The sequence below is a fragment of the Trachemys scripta genome, chromosome 7 (assembly GCF_013100865.1).
Source record: "Trachemys scripta elegans isolate TJP31775 chromosome 7, CAS_Tse_1.0, whole genome shotgun sequence".
NCBI lineage: Eukaryota > Metazoa > Chordata > Testudines > Emydidae > Trachemys > Trachemys scripta.
The window spans coordinates 36,314,894-36,336,690 of record NC_048304.1 but is presented as its reverse complement, the minus strand read 5'-3'; the positions used below and the strand labels follow the sequence as shown (position 1 = coordinate 36,336,690).

The 21,797-nt window shown below is 40.2% G+C and overlaps 1 protein-coding gene across 9 annotated transcripts in view; it reads right to left on the bottom strand.

The window, feature by feature from the left end:
* The window catches only part of IQSEC1 (IQ motif and Sec7 domain ArfGEF 1), a 676,292-nt gene that overhangs the window by 215,452 nt on the left and 439,043 nt on the right, over positions 1 to 21,797 (bottom strand). The window contains exon 1 of one of the 9 annotated variants that reach the window (XM_034777989.1): positions 14,305 to 15,133. The exons of 7 other annotated variants lie outside the window; for them this stretch is intronic. In XM_034777989.1, coding sequence (XP_034633880.1) covers positions 14,305 to 14,381 — 77 coding nt within the window. In that variant the 5' untranslated portion in view covers positions 14,382 to 15,133. Of the gene's footprint in view, positions 1 to 970; positions 995 to 14,304; positions 15,134 to 21,797 lie in introns of those variants that run through there. One more of the 9 variants, XM_034777991.1, reaches the window with a different exon arrangement.

Below are 21,797 nucleotides of genomic sequence, written 5' to 3'. Positions count from 1 at the left end.
GAAGTCAGGGTCTGCAAGGTAAAGAGGCTTCTAAGCCCCTTTTCAGTTGTGAAAGTTCATGTAGGAATTCAGGCTCTAGACTGTTTCCTTGGCACTGTGAATAATTACACAGTGTGAAATGTAGTAATTATTTAGATTATGTGATTCCTTGAGGGAGGTTGGCACCACAAAACACACCATTCAAAACATACAACCCTGCTGCATAAAGAAATTATAGCATAGAAGGAGTAAAGTGACTAGCTGCATTTAAATATATATATATATATATATTTTAATCACTGTGAGCACACACAATCACTGAGTGTCTCACTTTAATGGTTCCATTCCCAGAATAAACTCTGCTGGAATCTACAGCAACTGAGTTTGGCAAGGACCACGCAGAATGCCAGATATGAACCACTCAAAGAATGTGAGCAGTGATGCACAGCACCCACAGCCTGTCATTGGATTGAAACAAGCTGCCTTTTCACATAATATGCACAGGTACGATTCAGCTTGATGTACAATAGCGTTGCCTATTTACAACTTCAGCTTTTCATTCTGTAATCTTAACTTTTTCCTTTTCTGAAACAAACATTGTTTATGGAATGCAAAGTGCACATGCAGTAATTGTGATTCAAGAGAGCAAAATAAAAATAGGAAACTGGCAAATATGTATAAAACAAGATTTCTTTCATATTCCAACATTCGACAGCATGTAGAATGGGCTGCTAAATGGAAATATTCCCAAGATACCAAAAGCAGGGAAATGCTACTTTCCTTTCCAGATTTATTACTGTAACACTGTACTATAAATTCAAAGTTTTGTGGGGAGAAACAGAGAGAGGAATCAAACCTAATGATAATCTCCCATAGCTCAGAGATAACTATATAGGGTAAATAATACAGCTATTGGAAGAGATCAATTTGTAACACATGCAACTTAAAGAGACTGACCATGGACTGAAGTTTTAAAGAGGTCTTACTGTACCTGATTGTCCTGACAGAAATGCAGTACTTCCACATCAGATTCCAAATTGCACTGCCATCTCCCTTCATGACGCGCTTTGAAGTGTTTGTGAAATCAGAGAAATTCCAAAGAACGTAAGGAACAAATAAGTTCAGCAGGCATAAGACAAAGTTAGTCCAAGGTTCATGCAGCAGCCAGGCACTGAATCATCATCTCTAAATGATTCCTTCGACTTCCACTCACTTAAACTAACTTGCAGAGGGAAGCCAGCTTTCTCATCTGAGGTCTCAAGTTACTTCCTTCATGATGTACAAGAATTGTTGTTTATATCACTCGCAAACCAGAGAACATTATTAAAGACTGTTTGGAGAGTAACAGGCCATTGTCCCAAATTGTCAAGTGAGGAAAACCTACGTAGTACCCTAGAAAAAATGAGCTTAGTTTATTCCACTCTAAAAAGCAGTCTGACTGTAGGGCCCCTGAATATCATTTACTAGACCTGCAAGTGCTTACCAAATACACCCTAAATCATATTGTTGAGACTGTATAAACTCCCAACTGTCTGCAAAATTTCTTACTTGTCTAATGTAATAAACTTTTTTAGTGCCAAAAGAAGCAATGAGTCATTTTCCAAAGCCGTACATGAACACACACAGCAAATATGAACTTTCAATAGAGACTATAGCAACTATGAGACTTAGCTTGTAAGTTAAATTTTCAAAACAGAAATGGTAATGTCTGAATAAAAGGGAAAAAAGTGCACATGAGATTCTTTTATTGTGCTGAGAAGTCTTGAACTGGAAAAGGCCAATTTAAATTTATTTTGCATGGCTACAGACACCCCTCCAAAATTCTAAACACAACAGCCCCAACCGAAGGGCTAACCTACAATTCCTGATATAGCAACAAAATTAAATATTTCCACTGACATCTTTTTAATGTCAAGCTTACAGGTTTTTCTCACAGTATTCATAATACAGTGTGGCTCAGTGGATAGACTGCTGGACTAGGACTCAGAAAACGTGGGTTCTATTTCTGGCTCTGCTGCAGGCCTCTTGAATAAGTTAATTCACCTCCCTATACCTCAGTTTTCCCATCCGTAAAACGGGGATAACAATGCCTCTCTCCTTTTGTAAAGCACTTTGAGGTCTACTGATGAAAAGTGCTAGGTATTATTTTTAACATTTATATTGCACTTTATACAAGTTGAAAGCATTGTACAGACCTTAATTAAACCTAGACACATCTCTGTAAGAATCATACTGTATGTAAGTATTATCTTACTTTCATTGTTTTCATTTCCCCAAGGCTACCCAGCAAGTCAGTGTCAGCATGGGGATTAGGGCTCAGAAGTTCCTGTCTCCTAGCTTCACGCTCAGCTGAACCAGATCACACTATCCCTCCACTTAGAGGTCAAGAATAAAATGCTTTGGAACCTTCTGGATGAAAGACATTAAACAAACGTTTATGTTATTATAAAAGAGAGAAAGAACTAAGTCCAGGCTGCTTTTTTTTTTTGGAACAAACACGCTTTTCTGCTCCAATTCTTGTTTTTGTTTCTTGCTGCATAAAGCCCTATAGATATCCAGTCAAAGTGCACAAAATTGGTCTTATAACTCTCACAGGTTATGTCAAAAATCCTGAATTCTATCCTGTTTCACTGTCCCTTAACAATTATTCTGGCAAGATAAAAGAATGACAAGTTAGTCATTTCTCTCAAAATAAATAAATAAATAACTAGGCATGTTACACATTTTAAACCAGCAGCTTTGGATATATTTACAACAGAAAACTCTTGGAGATCCACTATTAACATATCAGAGGGGTAGCCGTGTTAGTCTGGATCTGTAAAAAGCGACAGAGTCCTGTGACACCTTATAGACTAACAGACTTATTGGAGCATAAGCTTTCGTGGGTGAATACCCACTTCATTATTCACCCACGAAAGCTTATGCTCCACTACGTCTGTTGGACTAGATCCAGTTGGTCTGTATGATGAAGTTGTATGGTGTCCTTCCAATGCAGAAAGACCATTTTAAATGGTTATGTTAATAGTGACAAAGAGTCCTGTGGCNTGATATGCTCTTCTCCATTGTGTTTCAGGCTCACGAACATCAGGAACTAAAGTCAAGGAAACTAAATAGCCAAGACAAAAGGCACTTAGCTGTCACTGCTGCCAAAATCTCCCCGAATAAGTGAGAATAAAGACCAAAGGAAAATGCATAGTTTAGGTTATCAGTCCATTGTCACAGCTGAGAGAAAGATAAGACACAAGGATGTGGCTTAATTAGGCCACAACTTTATTCACTTAACTTACGTTGGAACAACCAGCAATAAATTGTACCATGCAGGTAGGTCTTCATTATTTCCTTAAAAACAACAAGGAGTCTGGTGGCACCCTTAAAGACTAACAGATTTATTTGGGCATAAGCTTTCGTGAGTAAAAACCTCACTTCTCTATGACTCTATGCATCCGAAGAAGTGAGGTTTTTACTCACGAAAGCTTATGCCCAAATAAATCTGTTAGTCTTTTAAGGTGCCACCAGACTCCTTGTTGTTTTTAAGGAAATAATGAAGACCTACCTGCATGGTACAATTTATTGCTGGTTGTTCCAACGTAAGTTAAGTGAATAAAGTTGTGGCCTAATTAAGCCACATCCTTGTGTCTTATCTTTCTCTCAGCTGTGACAATGGACTGATAACCTAAACTATGCATTTTCCTTTGGTCTTTATTCTCACTTATTCGGGGAGATTTTGGCAGCAGTGACAGCTAAGTGCCTTTTGTCTTGGCTATTTAGTTTCCTTGACTTTAGTTCCTGATGTTCGTGAGCCTGAAACACAATGGAGAAGAGCATATCAAATGATTTAATTTTTTTTGAAGACTTACTCTCTTTCACCAGATGACACCAGTCAGGATGTGCCAGAACACAGAAGGGTCCCCCCGGCACCACGTCTATCTTACGGACATTAGACATGGCTTTTCCATTTCATACATCGATCATAATCTAGTGTAACAACTGCAATAAGTGACAATCTTCTCGCACACTGACATATTGAGCAAATCAATACAGCAAATGGGGGTGGTGGCGGGGATGGGGGTGAGGGTTGTTTTTAGAAAATTGTTGTCTGGGAAAGTCTATTGCTCTTCCATGAGTCCTACAGCCACTCTGCCCTAGAAACCAAGGGCCTGATCCTGAGAGATGCTAAGGACCAGCAACTCTAGGCCCATGTTCATCAGCCCCCTCATGTGACCCTTGGGAACAGAACTGGTCAGGATTTTTTTTGATGAAACAGTTTTTTGTCCGACAACGTTGATTCCCCCACCACGCCCCCCACACACTCCCAATCCCCTTTCCTGCAAAAGAGGCAGTTTCAATAAAACTTTTGTTGGGAAGGTTTCTCAGGTCCAGAGTGGAATTTCTGAGAGAGACGCCCCTCATTCACCTTGTACATCTGGGGACAGTGCCTTGAAGAACTAGGTTCTTGGCTATTCTGGGGTGGAATATTCTCTTGAAATTATTCCCCTTTATATAACTAATTATTCATTGGAGCAGGACTGCCACATACTAGTTAAGTGACCTAACAGTTGGGCAAGAGAGTCAGTCCCTCTCCAGCTCAGGGAATATTTAATTATTCATACACAGGGGAACAACTCCAACTGGAGAGATTAAGAAAGGGACACTGAGACTGACTTGATAATCCAGTGGCTAGGTCACTGACCTGGGATGTCGGAGACTTGGGTTCAAGTTCCTACTCTGAATCACGCAGAGCAAGGATCTGAACCTGGTTCTCCCGGGTCTCCTGCATCTCAGGTAAGTACCATAACAGCTGTGCTCTTGGTTATAACGGACTAGGGTGTGTGTCTCATTTTTCATGAAAAGCTTCAATGGGCATTAGTGATGGGGAATGAAGCAGAACCCCACTCAAGGCAATGCATGATACTGTTACCAACTGATTTGTCCTTTCTCCTTCCACTATCCTCCTTCGAAGCCTCTGTTAGAATGTTCCTCTGTCTGTGATGTCCTTCATGTGCAGCTGTCAGGCAAAGCATCACCAGTCTATTAGGGACTGTACACCATGCGGTGATTATTCTCAATAGGAATGACTAGCCCTACAATGATGCCATCCTGATGGCACATACATAATACACCACAATCTCCTTCCAAGGTTCTGCCATATAACTGAGTGATATAAAGCTACTGCCTTCTACTGTACTTTGACTTCCCCAAATACAACCACCTACATCATTTTAACATCCCCCTACAACAACCCCCATCTGTTATTTTCATAAGATAGGTTTCAGAGTAGCAGCCGTGTGGTGCCACAGGTACTCCTGTTCTTTTCATAAGATATGTTACTATATCTAATAATACTTTGTGGTATCTTACACCAGCAGACTACATCAGAATTTAGTCTTTCTCCAGCCTATTCCTGACTGCCACTGGCTTTCTGTGTCAAGTGGTCAGGTAATTTTTCCTCTTTCTGGCTCACCTTTCTCTTGTATCAAATGGAGATACCACCACCCACCTTGGTGAAGTACTTTTATATCTTTGCGTGAATTAGGGATTTCTTCCTAAAAACTAAGATAAAATGTTCTCCCACCATTCTCAGACTCACTCTAAAAGCAAAGATCATACATACATTCAGTGGACAAAGCTCTCTCTAAATATATATTACTGGGCGGAAGGCCCTGAACTCCAGCCTGCCTCTTAAATCCTTACTTAGTCTCTCTCACTGAATGTGTGTCTGACATGTAAGTGCCCTTGAAACAATATGGTAATGAGTGGGGTGAGGAATGCATTTTCAAAGGGAGCGGCTATTTGGGAACTATTTGAGAGATACAAAGGCCACAGAATTTTATTCACATTTTACATTATCTCGTATTTCTTACATGGGAATGAAAGTCTGTTTCAGATAAAAACAGTTAAACGGACATACATTATTTATAAGTATTTTAAAATGCTAGAGTCACCATTCTAACAGATATTGTAGGCGGTTCACTACTTAACAGGAAGGTAACATATAAGTCATAGGATCAAGTTCTATTCTCTTCCACCCCCCTGAGAATCATCCGTATTCTACATAAAAGCTAACTCGATTATCAGAGTGTTCTGCCAGTACTGTCAAGGAGATAGCCTGACAGTGTCATGCCCATCATGGAAGTCACTCTGAAGTGCTTCACTGGTGAAACAATCATCCAGGACATCTTACCTGATTTGCTTTTTGATGAAGTCCTGTGCTCTGCACACATGCCTCACTTTACACTGTATGTATTTTAAACTAATGCAATCTTATTAGTTAAACAGTACTGCTGCTCTTTTGTTATAATGAGTTAGGAAAAGCACAACATATTCACATTCAAAAGGGGTACAGATTTACTGTGCCCAACAAGTTTGTTTATTTGTTTTTAAATATTTTCTTCTAGCAGGAAATGATCAAGCTACAGGGTTTTCAAAGCAATTTTACTATGAAGTTGACAGATGATATTTGTAGGGCCCTCAGTTGAGAGGGGTGGGTAAGTGTTGAAGCTAGCAACTATCACACAGATTTCTGGATGTCAGGGCAGTTCTAGGCCTATTTTTAGCTAGGTAAGTGGCTGCATAAAGGGAATGTTTCTACCGATTAAGGATGGACAGAAGCCTTGCAAATGGAAGGGTTTAAATTTTTAGATCAAAAAGCACTCCGGCTATTCAGGCAATTTACAATATCTTTAGATCTTTCATTTGTAATGAGTCATCATTTGTAGTACATTCTATTTAATCTCATTCTTCTGTCCTTTTTACCTTGTATTTTTTTCTCTTTTACTCTTTGCTCTATAGTCCTTTCCTTCTCTGATTTAACCCTTTTAGGCACATTCTAGACAATAGAAAAGGAGAGTTTGCAGAACATTTAACATATTATTATTTTTAAATAATCTTTCTGATACATTTGGCCTGGGTTTTCTTTGCTCTTTCTAAAGGGATGGCTAAAAACTAAGAACTGGTCCAAATCCCAGTTCTATTATGGAATCAAACCAAAGTGTTTTTAAGGTTCAGGAAGATTTGGCTAAGGGGCATCCCACCTCATTCTCCAACAATCTAGTTGATAAATCAGTCAACATGCACTGTTTACACCTAGCCCGTTCAGCACTCTTCCGCCTGCAACTTCTGACAATCTCTTTCTCTTCATGAGTCCCCAGCTTGTATGTTTACCCCTCCTTCCCTACAAGTGCCTCTGCTTGGAAGACTATCAGAGGGAATCCAGAAGGACTCCAACTCCTTCTGTTGGGCCTACAGCCAAATGCACAGTTAAAATTTGACAGCACTAGAGCCTGTCCATCAGTTATATCAATAAGTGTGGTAGACACCAGCTACTGAAAGAAGAATCTGGCATGCAACTCTGGCGGCATAAATGATGGGCAAATGGTTTGAACTGCACAGCTGTACGGGGCCCAGCATAGACAGTGGAGTTCTACAAGGTCCTGAGATAAACCCTTCAAAGCTGTCTGTGTTGAAGGAGTTTATAGAGGAGCTGAAAGGAGGTGCAATTGGAGAGACATAGGACAGACTTTTCCTGTTCCTGATAGAGAGGAAGGAGGATGAAGGACATTTTGGAAGGAGGACTAGTTGGTTGGCCTGTTGGATATCATAGAGAGGCAGAGAAATAAAACAGCAGGAATGAGGTGGAGAAGAAATATATGAATAAGAATTCAGAGTTCTGGTTGTTTACCTCAAATTAGATTTACCATCACTTTACTTTATTACAATAGGAAGAATGAATTGCACAATAATGCACCACTTTTATACTACGTCTTTCATCCAAGAGTCCCAAAGTCCTTCAAAATATTAAACCGCACGATAGCCCATGTTTTAGCCCTTTACTAAGGATGGGGAAGCTGAGGCATGGAGAGGTTAAAGGACTTCCCCAAGGTGACACAGTAACACAGCCAGGACTAGTACCAGGAAGTTCTGACTTCCCCCAGAAGTCTTTGTGTCACACAGGAAGTAGTAGAGTGCCATTGTGGATTCAGGGTTTTACAGCAACTCAGCTGTTATTCTGCAGCGTGGCTGCTCTCCTTGTGTCAGGTTAACATGAGGGAAGTAACTCAAAGGTAGATCACCTGAGTTAACTCTGTAGTGAAGGTGAAGCCCCAGTCTCCTGCTCTCACCAACTTAGATATACCTACCACCTTACCTCATGAGGTATCCTCCAAAAGACACACAGACATGGCCAAGAGAACAAGAACGAACAGTTGTTATATATGATTCCTTCTACACTTATAAAATATCCAAGATTATGTAAGACAATTAAGTATTTCAGGGTTCTCACTGTTACCTGCATATTACTGTCAATATGACTACCACTCTAGGTTCTTTTTTTTAAGCACAAAGGACAGTGTTGTTACATCATTTTCATACTCAAAAAACCTTAAGCATAAAGCCACAGAGTGGAAACTAGTTAGTAGTGCAAGGATGCTAGTAACACCTTAGATCATTTAAAAAGTATTTTTTACATAGTATTTTGCTATTTAAGACACTTATTTTTGGTGGGTTTCACCCAATCATTTTCTGTATAGAAATGAGGTAAGTTCTGCAACATGTGCTGTATGCACTGTAATAACCCCATGAAGGGATGGTAGATTTTATGGGGGAGAAGAGAGATTTCATACTCTCAGCTGTTCTCTACTTTACAGCAAATTTGCCAAACATTAACCTCCCTAGAGAGCTGCACTGCAGGCGTTATGACTCAGCCTTGTTCTGGATGAAGTCACTGTCAAGTGAAAGCAAACTATTTGTTCCTACTAATATATATAGTGAACACTAGATACAAGCTCGAGACAAAATTTCAGTTATTTTTCCACCATCTTTGCCATTGCTTTGATCAGGACAGATAGCAATCCTAAAGAGAGAAACTCATTATTTAAGAGAACAGAAAGATAATAATCCAAATGACACTAACCTCTAAAAGAAAGAGAAAGAAATTCACTAGTCTGGTGGACTATGAAGTATGTGAGTGCATGTGCATACATACCAACACTAGAGTTGCCAGGTGTCTGGTTTTCAACCGGAACACCCGGTTGAAAAGGGACCCTGGTGGCTCCAGTCAGCACCGTTGATCAGGCTGTTAAAAGTCTGGTCGGCAGCGCAGCGGGGCTAAGGCAGGTTTCCTGCCTGCTGTGGCTCTGCACGGCTCCTGGAAGCGGTGGCATGTTTCCCCCTCTGTCTCCTTTGTATAGGAGCAGCCAGGGGGCTCCGCACACTGCCCCTGCCCCAAGCACTGGCTCTGCAGCTCCCATTGGTCAGGAACCGTGGCCAAAGGGAGCTGTGGGGGTGGTGTCTGTGGATGGGGCAGTGTGAAGAGTTGCCTGGCCGCACCTCCATGGAGAAGCCGCAGGAGGGACATGCTGCTGCTTCTGGGAGCTGCTTGAGGTACGCGCCGCCCGGAGCCTGCACCCGATTCCCCTCCTGCCCTCCAAACCCCTCGATCCCAGCCCAGCACCGTCCTGCATGCCAAACCCCTCATCCCCAGGCACACTCCAGAGTCTGCACCCCTAGCCGGAGTCCTCGCCCCCTCCTGCACCCCAACCTCCTGAGCCAGCCCAGTGAAAATGAGTGAGTGAGGGGAGAGCGAGTGACAGAGGGAGAGGGGAATGGAGTGAGCAGGGGTGGGGCCACAGAGGAGGAGCAGGGGCGGAGGGTGGGGCAAGGGTGTTTGGTTTTGTGCGAGTAGAAAGTTGGCAACCCTAACAAACACACACACGTATACAAATACTGTAGAAAATAGGTGACCAGAGTATTCTCTCTCTCTCCACAGCAATTGTGACTGTAATTTGTCTTCTTAGAGTAGTTTATGATTATTGTTCCCTGGATGCACCTTTTGACATTGCAGATAACTCCTCTGGATACCCTTTCCTCCTTTATCTTACCACTTTCTTTTATAATAGACATAAATTCAAAAACTTCATTCCTTTTGTAATTGTGTAATAGCAACTGCTTACTTTCTGTTAAACAAAAATCAGTTAATACAACTTTCATATTTCCTTATTGTTTGTGTAATATCCAAGTTACCTTGCATATCTCTGGTGATTTAACATTGTCCTAGAAATATCAGTAATAGTGCCTGGGTACAGCCAATAAGTACCGGGGTTCCATAACAACCAATGAAGCATGTTTTTAAACAAAGAATAAAAACTACAGGACAATAACAATCTAGAACATCTATGCCTTTCTTACAAACTGCAGCTAAGCTAAGGCTAGTGATTGCTCTAATGGCCTCAACTGCTACAAGTTTCCATTTTTATGGTTAGTTACATGCTGCCTGTAATTAAGGTCTGATTCAGGAAAGATCTTTATTTAGGACAACCACTGAAACATCTTAATGGGATTTAAGCACATACTTACATGTGAACACTTCTTCAGGGCTGACATGAACACAGATGAACTTAAGCATGTGCTTAAGTCTTTCCTGAATCATGGCCTGAAAGAATGTTGTTATAATTCCTTGCTGGATACAAACATAATTCTAGTTAATCCCTGCTTTCTGTGGAAGGACTGAAAGATGTCTCTCTCACTCACCATACTATCACATATTCATCCACTGGGATGTCTGAAGAAGTAGGCTCAGATATTGTCCATGCAATAGTATTTTTCAGTTCCTTATTAAATAATTTCACTGTTTAAAAAAATAAACTACAGCATCAAGCAACTGGACTGAAGTACAGTACATTAAAAAAATGTGGCTTGTTGATTTTTTTTTATCTCTAATTATCTGGTAGTGAGGAGAGCTGAGCCTAAATAGAAGTTACAGACCTCACTTTTCTTACTGCCAATGACAGATTTTCTCACCTTAGGCTTTATCTTTAATACAGTGCTAATGGTAACATTTCTCACTTGGGCGATTACACACCACCTGGTAGATGCACATTATGATGCACCAGAAGAGTGGCTGAACTAAAGGGAATCTTCACTTTCACACTCTACACCTGAAGTAAAGTCACATGGGTCTGCAATTCATCATCATAATCCTCTGATTAAACATGACACATTCATCCTCAAATGCCCATAAAAAAAATCAGGAGTGATTTGTTCATTTTGGGCTATAATCCATCATGGAAGAATATTTACCATGCCTGTGCCCTTTAAATTCAAAGAGTGTTGAAATCTCGCCAATATAACTAAGGGCTATGGCATTGATCATAAATTAACCAGTATTTTGTCATCAAGAAAAGAGACAGGAAATTTGAGTTTCACAGAAACGATCATCAGTTAATGTATTAAGCATTTATATACGAGGTTTTTTTCATAAACTTGCTGTGTACAGCAAGCCACTTACTGCGACTCAGACAAAAGCAATTTATTAGTGCAGGAACACAAAATTACTTGAGGCCTCCCTGTCATTACTCAACAGGGAGTCATTTTAACTGTTTTCCATTTAAAAAAAAAAAAAAAAAAAAGACTAAATGTTTTATGCCATGAAAGACACCATGGGTGAAATCCTGGCCTCACTGATGTCAATGGCAAAACTCCTTTGATGTCAACAAAGCCAGGATTTCAGCCAATACTGTATCTTTGGGCAGATGTAAACTAAAAGGGCATCTCTCATTTCACTCTGGAGGAATTGTACCAACAGCTCCAGGAGCACAAATGCTCACAGAAGTGAATCTCAAGTTTGCAGTTGAAATACTGGCCAGGGCATTTTTCATGAGCACTCACAGCAGAAACTTGATTATTTTATTCTCTATGCTGCGCACAGACACACATCTAACACCATGGTAGCCTTACAGTATTACATGTAGCCCCCATCTTGTAACTGAGTAACCCAGTAACTGGGTTACTTCATGGAGTCCCTTTGAAGTCAATGAGATTCCACATAGGTGGAAGAGTCAGTGCTAGTGAATCCTGTTGCAATGCCAGGCCAAATAAGTTATACTCATCCAGTCAGGAAATAGAGACAAAACAGTCTGACTTTACTGACCAGTAGCAACTAAATAACACAGCTTGATTACTAAATGTGGAAGAGTAGGCCAGAGTGCTGTTAAACTGACAACAATGTTGCTTAATCATTTTGAACAATGCATAAATTTGAGCATAAAAATCACACTCTGCTGAGACACTCCACAAACAGAAAAAGAAGATTAGTCATATTACTTGTTACAAACTGCTTGCTTAGCTATACTTATGAAAGCGAGATGTGGGTGCTGAGGAGCATGGCTAAGGGACAAGAGGGACAACATGCCCTGCAGTGTTCTTTAGCATCTGCTGCCAATGGCAATACAGTTGCATGGTGGGCCCGGCTGAGGATCTGAACCTGCTTCCCCAAGATGTCTCACTGTGCTCTCCTGGGACCACAGATGGGCCTGGCTAACATGCCCAGTGACACACACCTAGAGCTCAAGGAAGCACCACCTGTAAGGTCTGTATCCTGTCACGTTCCTGCCAAAGTTCCCTGAAGTACCCTCCTGCTCCCTGTCCCTCCTCCCCTCCCCACAGCCATCAGCACAACACAGAACAGGTGAGAAATAATGCTACCGCCAAAAGCTCATGTGCTGAGGACTATGTAAGGCAAGTGTTAATCAAGTTTCCATTTTGGGTTACTTAATTTCAATGACAGATATATTCCTTTTTATAGCCAGCATTTGGCTCTGTTCCAAGAACATTTTAAGCTAATTTAAAACCACTAATGAAGAATAATTTAAAGTGTCATGAAAGTGAGGCATATGTTTTTAATCAGTACTTCGCATTTTGTCACTGTTTTAGTGAGAAATTGGTTTTGTTTTTTAATCTCTTATTTCTACAAAGTGTGAGAAAGTTGCCAGTTTCCTTGATTTTTTTGCCATCGCTCTCCCGTTTAATCTCTCTGTTCACATCCGCCTGGGTGGACCCCCGTGTCCACTTACGCAGATGCACTTGTAGGATCAGGGCCTAAGTTCACATTGGTTTTGGTGACAAACAAATGAATAGTTTTGATGGAAATGAACATAGTAGCCCCCTGGCTACTGTTCAGGCCATCTACCAAGGGAAAAAAGGCAGCTATAGGGTAGGCAGTTTGTAACACACCTGAGAATTAGCCAGGCATCCAAAACATCAAGCTATAGTTGAGGTGTATTTGACTATCCACTTCAGAGCAATCTGGCAGTATCTCTATCACATGATGTAGTTTCTTAGCATAAAAGGAAGACATCACAATAGGCTGGGGGAAAGTATTAGGTCAAGTTGTCACATGCAGGAGAATATAACACGTCCTATTTCATTTGTAGGGACATTAAATCTCCTGAAGCATATGGCTAACTTTGGAATCTTTCTACTTAAAACAAAGCTCATGAAAAAACAACAAAAACAGGAATATAAACAGATCTCTTTCAGGCAAACAGTCACAGCTGAGGATCCTATCTGACAGAATACCGAATCATGGGGTGGGGGGAGACCTAATTCCTTGAAAATGATCAGAATAGTTCCCTTCTTCACTGCATGATAAATTCTGCTGCAATTAGCATTTAGTACAAAGCACTTTCTGTGGGCTGATAATAGAAGCTGACAATACAAAGTGTACAGAAGAAAGACAGAATGCTATTTTAAAGAATCACACCAATTTTGTTAACAATCAAATGAACACCATTTTGGTTTGATTGTGGACATCCAAAAAGAAAGTTCAGCTGCATATAATTTTCCCCATTTAATAACATATTCTAAAAAGAGTGAGAAATCTGAAGTTTAGATAAAAAACTCCATCAGGGTAAATTCAGTGTTCACATTAAATGGAATTGCTTATTTTGCTCTTCCATGAATAGGCAAGCTCAACACATCTGACACCCTTCCCTATTCTTTATGATCACTATTCACCATCAATCATTGAAGCTTTCTGTCAGACCTGCCTGGGAGAAGTGCCATTGCTTTGAATGATTGTGATGTGCATTGATTCTGTTATCAGAAAAGAAACATGAAATGTAGTATTATCAGATAATCCTGCAAGAAAAAGTCTTATCAGCATTACATACAATTCCATTACATCCCAATCCCCTCATGCTATTTACGTTTCCTAAACTAAACAGCAGCAGCTACTATACCTGAGAATAAAATAATCAGATAGAACTCAAATTCATGCACTACTTTTGAGTTAATCTGACTTACAGTAAATGTTAACAACAAACAATATCACCTTCTGCATTTGCAGGCACAAAAGGGGTGATAGCTGATGCTATAGTAAGCAGCTTTATAGTATTTGCCACAAGTTCCCATTAATTTCTGCACCACTCCCTTTTTCTCCCGCATGTACGCTTGCCTTTCAACAGTTGAACAGAAGAGCAAGTAAATGCACTGGTGGCATGATGTGCAGCCATCCAGTTCTGAAAAAGCATTTCAAAGTTAATGTTTTCTTACCTTTTATAGAAACCATGAAGAGGCTGGAGACATAAAAACTGCCAGTAATCCAAGCAGAAGGCCTTCAACTTCAGCATTTTCAAATAGTTTTACTGCAGCAACTGTAGTCTGCAGCTAGGTTTTGGTTTTTTTTAAATACAGTACTTTTTTTATTTTGAGTTGACTGACTCAAATCCAATTTCCCCCCCGCCTTATTGCTGCAGCATAAGTGTTTCTAATTGCTACCAGTGTATGAAGCGACCCATCCACACGGCAAAGCACCTGCACAGTTACACTACTTTAATACAGAGACAGCACAAAGGCTAAAAATTCATTTACTGTGCTCTTTGATCCTGATTTCAGTCTATCTTTCCAAATGCCTCCAAACACAACCAATGTAGCTGTTATTACACAGAAATCCCACTTCTCCTTTTTGCTATTTTAGGCCATTCTGAAAGCTCTTTGGACAAACAATTAGTATATATTCCAGTTAGGATTCTTGATGGCCCCCTGGAAAGCATCCTTGAAGCTCACAGCCCTTAGGAAAATGTAAGCAATTATCCCAATCAGGTCTGAGAACAACTGCCCTATAATCACAGTAGTGTTAACATCCCATCCTATGAAAACTCCTCAGTTTTCTAGCAGCATACAACTGTTTTAGTCAGCTCCTCTGGTGTGAATCACATCTGTTCCATTGTCTGCCAGCACCTATGAAAAATGTGGGTTTCCTTATGACAGGGGAAAAAAATGACAAGCAAAAGTGTGGACCCTCCCCACTCACAAAATAAATTATGCTTATCTTATTCCCAACACACTTAGCCAGTTAGGTCTGTGTGAAGAAAAACTAATCATCTGAACCACATGGTGCACAGTGGGGCAAGCTCCCAGCTATAAAAGCCAGCAAGATAAAGCCTCGCTGAGATAGGCTGATTCCAGTTGCTAGGGCAACAGAAACACATTGATAAAATCTAAAATGGAACCTTGATGACAGCTTTTCATTGGCTTGCAGGGAAATAATGTCTCTGTAACAAGCAATGCTCAGGCACTCATAGCAACCTCATCAGCGGAGAGTGAATTTGGGGTTGGGCTAATGAGCTGAAATGCAAAATAACAGCTAGTTGTTGTCATTTAGTTACAGTGGAAATCCAAACCCATTTTTATTCTGAAGGGAGCACAGAAGCAATTAGCGGCGAGCTGCTTTAAGAAAATAAATGTCAAAATTAGAGGCATTTTCTATTAAAATCCTTTGGCTAGAACAGGCATGTCAAAAGCAGCTTTCATTTTCTGCCTTTTTAGAATGTTAAACCATTTGGACTCTTATCTTTTAAGAGACACTATGGGGCCCAATTCTGCCACCCTTTTTCACTTTGAGTAATAGCTTATTCTGCAAACAATTCCACTGATTTCAGTGGAAAAAGACACTATTCAGTGGAAGCAAGGATGGCACATTTGTACCATATGTTTTTGGGGGAAGGAGAGCTAAGTTTGCAGAATATCTGTAGCAAATGATAGACATTACCAACAAAAACAAATGCCTTGTTGGAAAGGCAGAGTGTAACCTTGTTTTTTGCATTCAAACTGCTGTGACTTTTACTCTTCTACTAGCTGTGTTTTTGGTAGTGGAAATAGGTATATGCAGACTTCTCATTTTGTAGATTTGTTTGAAAATACATCAATAAGAAGAAACTAGGATACATTTTTCAAAAGTACCAAAGTGACTTAGGAGCCTACATCACACTGAACATCAACAAGACTTAGGATCCTAAGTGCCTAAGTCACTTTTGAAAAATATTAGCTGTAGCAGTTTAATTTGACATTGTTGTAAAATAATTTAATGCTCTAAAATGAAGGTTCTTTTGCATTACGGCATATCTAATTCCCCAAGTGCCTGGATAATAAACTATTTTTAGGGATTCTGGGTTTTGGTTTCTGGTATTACTCAGTCACACTCTCTCTGTTTGCCAACTTTCATGCCTTGCAGCTTCTAGAAAATTGCTTCATATAGATTTATTTGAAATGTGACTGCATGTATTTCAGTAAGAAACAATTGTTTCATTAACAATAAAATAAACACAAACATTAAGGGGTGAGGACATGTGAACTAACTAGGGAATTCTTGGAGGAGCAGGAGGGCTGTTAGGACCCCATCCTGCTTTGCCCCAGGGACTCTGTCCTTTCCCCTGGGGCTCCAAAGATTGCCACAATCAATCATCGGGAAGTCCAGACTTTGGCACATTAGTAGGAATAGCTGGTCATCACCACTGCATCAGTGGAGATTCCAGACAGGGACACGTAAGATCCTGGTTGTCTTCCCTTCCCTTGTGTGTTCCTTTCTGTCCCACTATTATTCCTCCTAACCCCCCTCACTCAGATTGCCATAAAATCTGATCCTATGGTGAACTGTACCAATGGCTCCAGCACAGTGAGAGGAAACATTCCAACCAGCTCTAGGCAGTTCTGTCCAGAGTAAGAGACACCGGTAAAGGAGAGGGACCAGACCTACCAGATGATATCTCCCTGACTAGGAGAAGAGCCAGAGTCCAGAGCACTGCTGTTGCAGCTGACCTGTGACCCTCAGTCTCCGTCTGACCTGACCTGGGAATCCTGAGAGCATCAACAAAAATTGCATTTCCTCCACTTTTACTATCCTGTCTCTTTCTCCGCCCCCCCATGTCTGTCTGTTGGTCTGTTAAAAACAGGAAAAGTGACCATCTTTCACATCTCAGAACTGAGCAACAACACAAACCCTTTCCTTCCCATCAAGAAGGGTTGCCCAACTAAGCAGGGGAGACGAATGGATGTCCTTTCTTAAAAAGGGACTTTGATAGGTTTGGTTAAGATTGTTTTGCGTAATCATTTAATTTCAATTTTGAACTGCATTATAACTCTTTTATGTATCTTAGTTAATAAATTTCTAAACTTTGTGCCTAGGTTTCTTAGTGTGTTTGCCGGGAAACTAACAAACCAAGGTCTCTATATACCAAGCCCTAACCTTGTTTAAAACAGTTTAAGGCTGGACACTTACAGGGTCATGTTAACACCTTTGACTCTTTGGGTCTTTTATTCCATCTAAATTAATACAACAGACCACAAACCTGTGTGTAACTTGCAGAAGACAGTATGAACAGGAGACACATCTCTTTTAAAGGAACCTTATCATTTTCTCCCCTGCAGTGTTTATCCCTTATTAGTTTTTTCCCCACTGACAGTGAGCTTGGTACTGTAGAAATGATTTTAGAGAAAGTACAGCTGGAGTTGTTTTACTGGTTATCTTTGAAAAGCAGACCCCTTTAACAATCCTACATAATATGAAAGCCAAATCTTGTGGTCCATACTCAAACGATGCTCCCACTGATTTTATTAATCTGTCTATTTTCAAGCAAAGAAATTATGCAGACATGTTAGAGGAAAATTAAACATATTATTTTTTTCCATTCCAGCTTTTGAATTTGAATTAACAAGAACAGCTCCCATATTACATGATAGTTTTACCTGAGTATGGACTAAATTTCAGCACCACAGGGTTTGATACCTAATGGCAAACTCTCCCCTCTGTTTCACTGGTGCCACTTCACGGACTACAGCTGAATTAGATCACTGCAAGGAGTGGGGGTGTTAAGGAGAGGGGAATTTGGCCTTCTGTTGCTAATAGAAACAGAAACTAGAAGAAATTGTAAATTTTGTCCAGATAAAGATAAAATAAATGAATCAGGGGAAACTAGTAAAATTTACTTTTAGGTTTTCTGAAAACTGTAATATTTAGTTTCTTGCTTGAAAAGCTCACAAAATCCAGCAAACTCACCCCACAGTTTAAACAGAAATTATTCACTAGGATCCCAAGAAAAAAGGATAACATCAGCCAGACTATTGAGCCAGTAGGACACCATCAAAACATTTGCTCCTGAAATGACACAGCTTTCAGAAAACACTTATTTTTTCTGCTCACACTGTATGGCGATTTCTTTTTCTGCTAGTGATAACCTTTCCAGAAGAAATTACTGTATTTCTCCCCTTAATTACATATTTTTAAATCCCAAACTTTCAGTGAGTAAAAGTTACTTGTCTATGAATTTTCTGACAGCAACTAATACTGATTATCCTGTACTGCATGCACAGAAAATGCTAATTAGGACTTTTGTAAAGGAAAACCACTATGTTCTCCACATGCTCTTCATCTTTTCCCCTGGAAAACAAGTAATGAAAAACATTAAGCTTCCCCTCACGCTCAGCCTAGATATAAAACTGGTTCTTTGAAAGAGGCATTTTACTGCTACTTTCTTTGTCTTAGAATTCATAGGCCTAATCGTGTAGCAATTTTTGGATGTGGTGCAGCTTCAGCATTGTAACCTTAAGAGAGCACTGTGCAGCATCTCCATATTCTTTTATGGTTTCAGTGTGTGGAGGCAGGTCTGCCAGCAGTGTGCTGAGAGCTCTAACTGGCCCTTCTAAAGTGGTCCTTCAAAAGACTGGCAAAGTTGAAAACATACAGTACAAAATCCTCCTTTAGTGATGGTTGTCTTGACAATCCATGGAGTAGTGAGGCTGCACTCAAACATACTACTAGTGAAAGAGATTGCGCTATAAAATAAATACAGCATGAACTTAGAGCTAGCTACACTTGCTTGCATGACGATAGGGCAGCCTTGAAAATTGTCATGAAAATTAAGCAATCACTGAACCCTACTTTACGTGAAAAATTTATGTTACAAATTCGACTGTTTATTTAGGCATCTGATCATCTTAAAGCTTAATGATATTTTACTGGCCCAGTAGAATTACTCACTCACCCAGGCAAGTGGGCAAATTCAATTTTGCAAGCCTGCAATAGGAGATCTCTAATTTGCTTAAACCTTGCACAATTCCAAGGAGCAATATCTACCCTGAACAGCTTCAAGAATGCCATTAGCCCTGGTTTAATGTTGCGGAGCCGAAGTGTGGCTTGGGAGTAAGAAGGGGCCGTTATAGCATTCACTTCGTTTCACAGCCTGTGTGCATCAGCCTTGGATGAGACTGTTGATGGGGAAATGTGGACTGCATTCTATGTGGCAGTCTGCTTGTATGCATTTGGGCTGCTGGATGTGCAAGGTCTTATGTGGCTACAAAGGTCCTATGATGACGTCTTACAGGCCTAAAGCCACCACAGCTCAAGCCTCAGAGTACATACAGAATAAACATCTATTGTGTAAAGGAAATGAGTCAGTCCCAGTGTTAGAATTCATGTAGTGTCCTCACATAGGCCGTAGGAAGAATTTCCTAGGCTCCTTGAACAAAGTGTGTAAGGATGGATGTTTTTGTGGTTAAGGCACTGGAGGAGAATTCTAGAGGTCAGGTTTCTATTCCTGGTTCTTCCAGACTTCTGGTATGACTGGTTGAAAGTCATTGAAATCTCTCAGAGCCTCACTTCCCCACTGGTATAATGGAATGTAAAACAAAAAGAATATTTCCCTACCTCATGGGATGTTCTGAGGATAAAGCCATTGACGTTTGTGAGGTGCCCAAACACTGCAGTGATGTGTACCATAGACAAACATGTAGGTTAATGAAGAAACCTCAAGTTTTCCTTTCTGTTAGCATTTCAAGAGTAACATTGACTCTTAGAATGTTCTAATACCCCAAAACAGATTTCTTTTATTTTAAACAATTCTGACATAGGGTTAAGTGATCCCACAGACACACAATTTAGCTTGATATTATCCTTCATCTTCATTTATTAGGGCTCAGAGGCACCAAATCATTTTGAGCTGAAATAGCAGGAAATTCATTGTGATGCTTTTTGCTCCTGAATATCTTCTCCGTACCCCTATTCTTAAAACATCTACAAACCACTGTAGATTGCTTATGATAAAAGGAAACCTTGAAGTCAGACACAAAATCAAGGCTTGAATGCTTTAATTTTGGAAAGACTAGAATTAAGGGTCTCAGCTGATCAATAGGTTCAGGGTCTAATGCTAAGACTCAGATATTAGGAAACCACACCACATCAGATACTGGTGGAAGATGGCAGGGCCCACTTCAAAATGTCTGGATGCATAGGTCAGTTGTTCTGATGCAATATATAGCAGAGGACAACTTATGCAAAATATAATACTTACTGTGAGACAGCCTAACAACTTGCATGAAGGCCCCTTCATAAAGAACATGAGCAGAATTATAATGGTAGTAGTCTCAGGTACTGTCATGTAAATCTAGACTAATGTAGTCAAAGGAGTTAATCCAATGTAGTCACTTCGGTATGGAATTTGTATAAGACTAAAATCAAAAATCTAATCAAATCAAGAGTCTGGATCTATGATATTCCGGTGCAACTGAGCTCAGCACTTGCCCCCTGGTGTTCTATACCAGATACATACAAAATGCAAATGGTACTAGATGTTCTCACAAATGCACAATTCCTGGCATGCAGAACTAGTCACATCTTCTTGGAAGGCAGATCTGTTTTGTTAGTGGTGGGACAAAAGACACCAGGAAGGTATAGCACATGGACACAGGCAGCACAGCGTCCCTGGAAGAATATTGTGTGTCTGTTAGGAAATTCAGTGTGTTAAAAGAAATCATGTACCTAGTGGTGCAAGTAGATTTTAACTCATACCGGCACAGTACCGACCGCCCGCTTCTCCTCACAAAAAATGTTCTGTGACTAGAGCCCTGCGTGGATACAAATTTATACCCATGGATGCGGATATCCCAGATAGATATTGGTATCCACTGGACTGCAGGGCTTTCCTGGGAACTGCAGCAGTGAAAGGAGCAGAATGTGGGGCTGCCACTCCCAGGAGCCAGTGCCCCATTGTCATCTTGAAAAAATGATGTACCCTTGCCTTAGCTTTGAAAAAAAAACCATACAAGAAAACAATGCACTATCCCCATTTGTTTTCCCTCAGTTACACCATGAAATGAAGGCATACATTTACTGAAAAGATGTGGATAATCATGACCTATGTGCTGCCAAATTTTGTTTTGGAGGCAGAGGAGAGGGGAGGATTGCAAAACCTTAGTGACCTTGATTTGGTTTTGCAAGATCAAAACCTGGGCTTGGTCTCAATTTGAAAGGTTTTGTATAACTCTCCATCTGCGTACATGTTCTTTGCAAAGCATACCTGGAACCACTGACAGTTTTGAGACAATAAGACAAATATTCTCATGAAAATCTGTTTACAATAGTTCAGTGAGTGGCTTTATACAGAGTTTGGGTAAAGGGAGATGGGCATAAAAGGGAAAAGTCCTAGGATCTCCAATCATAACTATTGCCTTTTTATAGTGCTTGGTGATAAAGATACTATAATAGTGCCAGTTATTATAAGACTATGGACTGGAAATACAAGGACATACATCAGGGAATGCACACCAGACAGCATCTCTCTGTTAGCAGGTTCAACAAAATAACACTGGGAATTGAAGGTGTAAGTCAAGAAAAACAATGCAATAAGAATAATATGTTAGCAGTGCATATTATTTGGTTCATGTAATATGAACTTACTATCTTTCATACTCCCATTGGGTAAAGATAATGGACA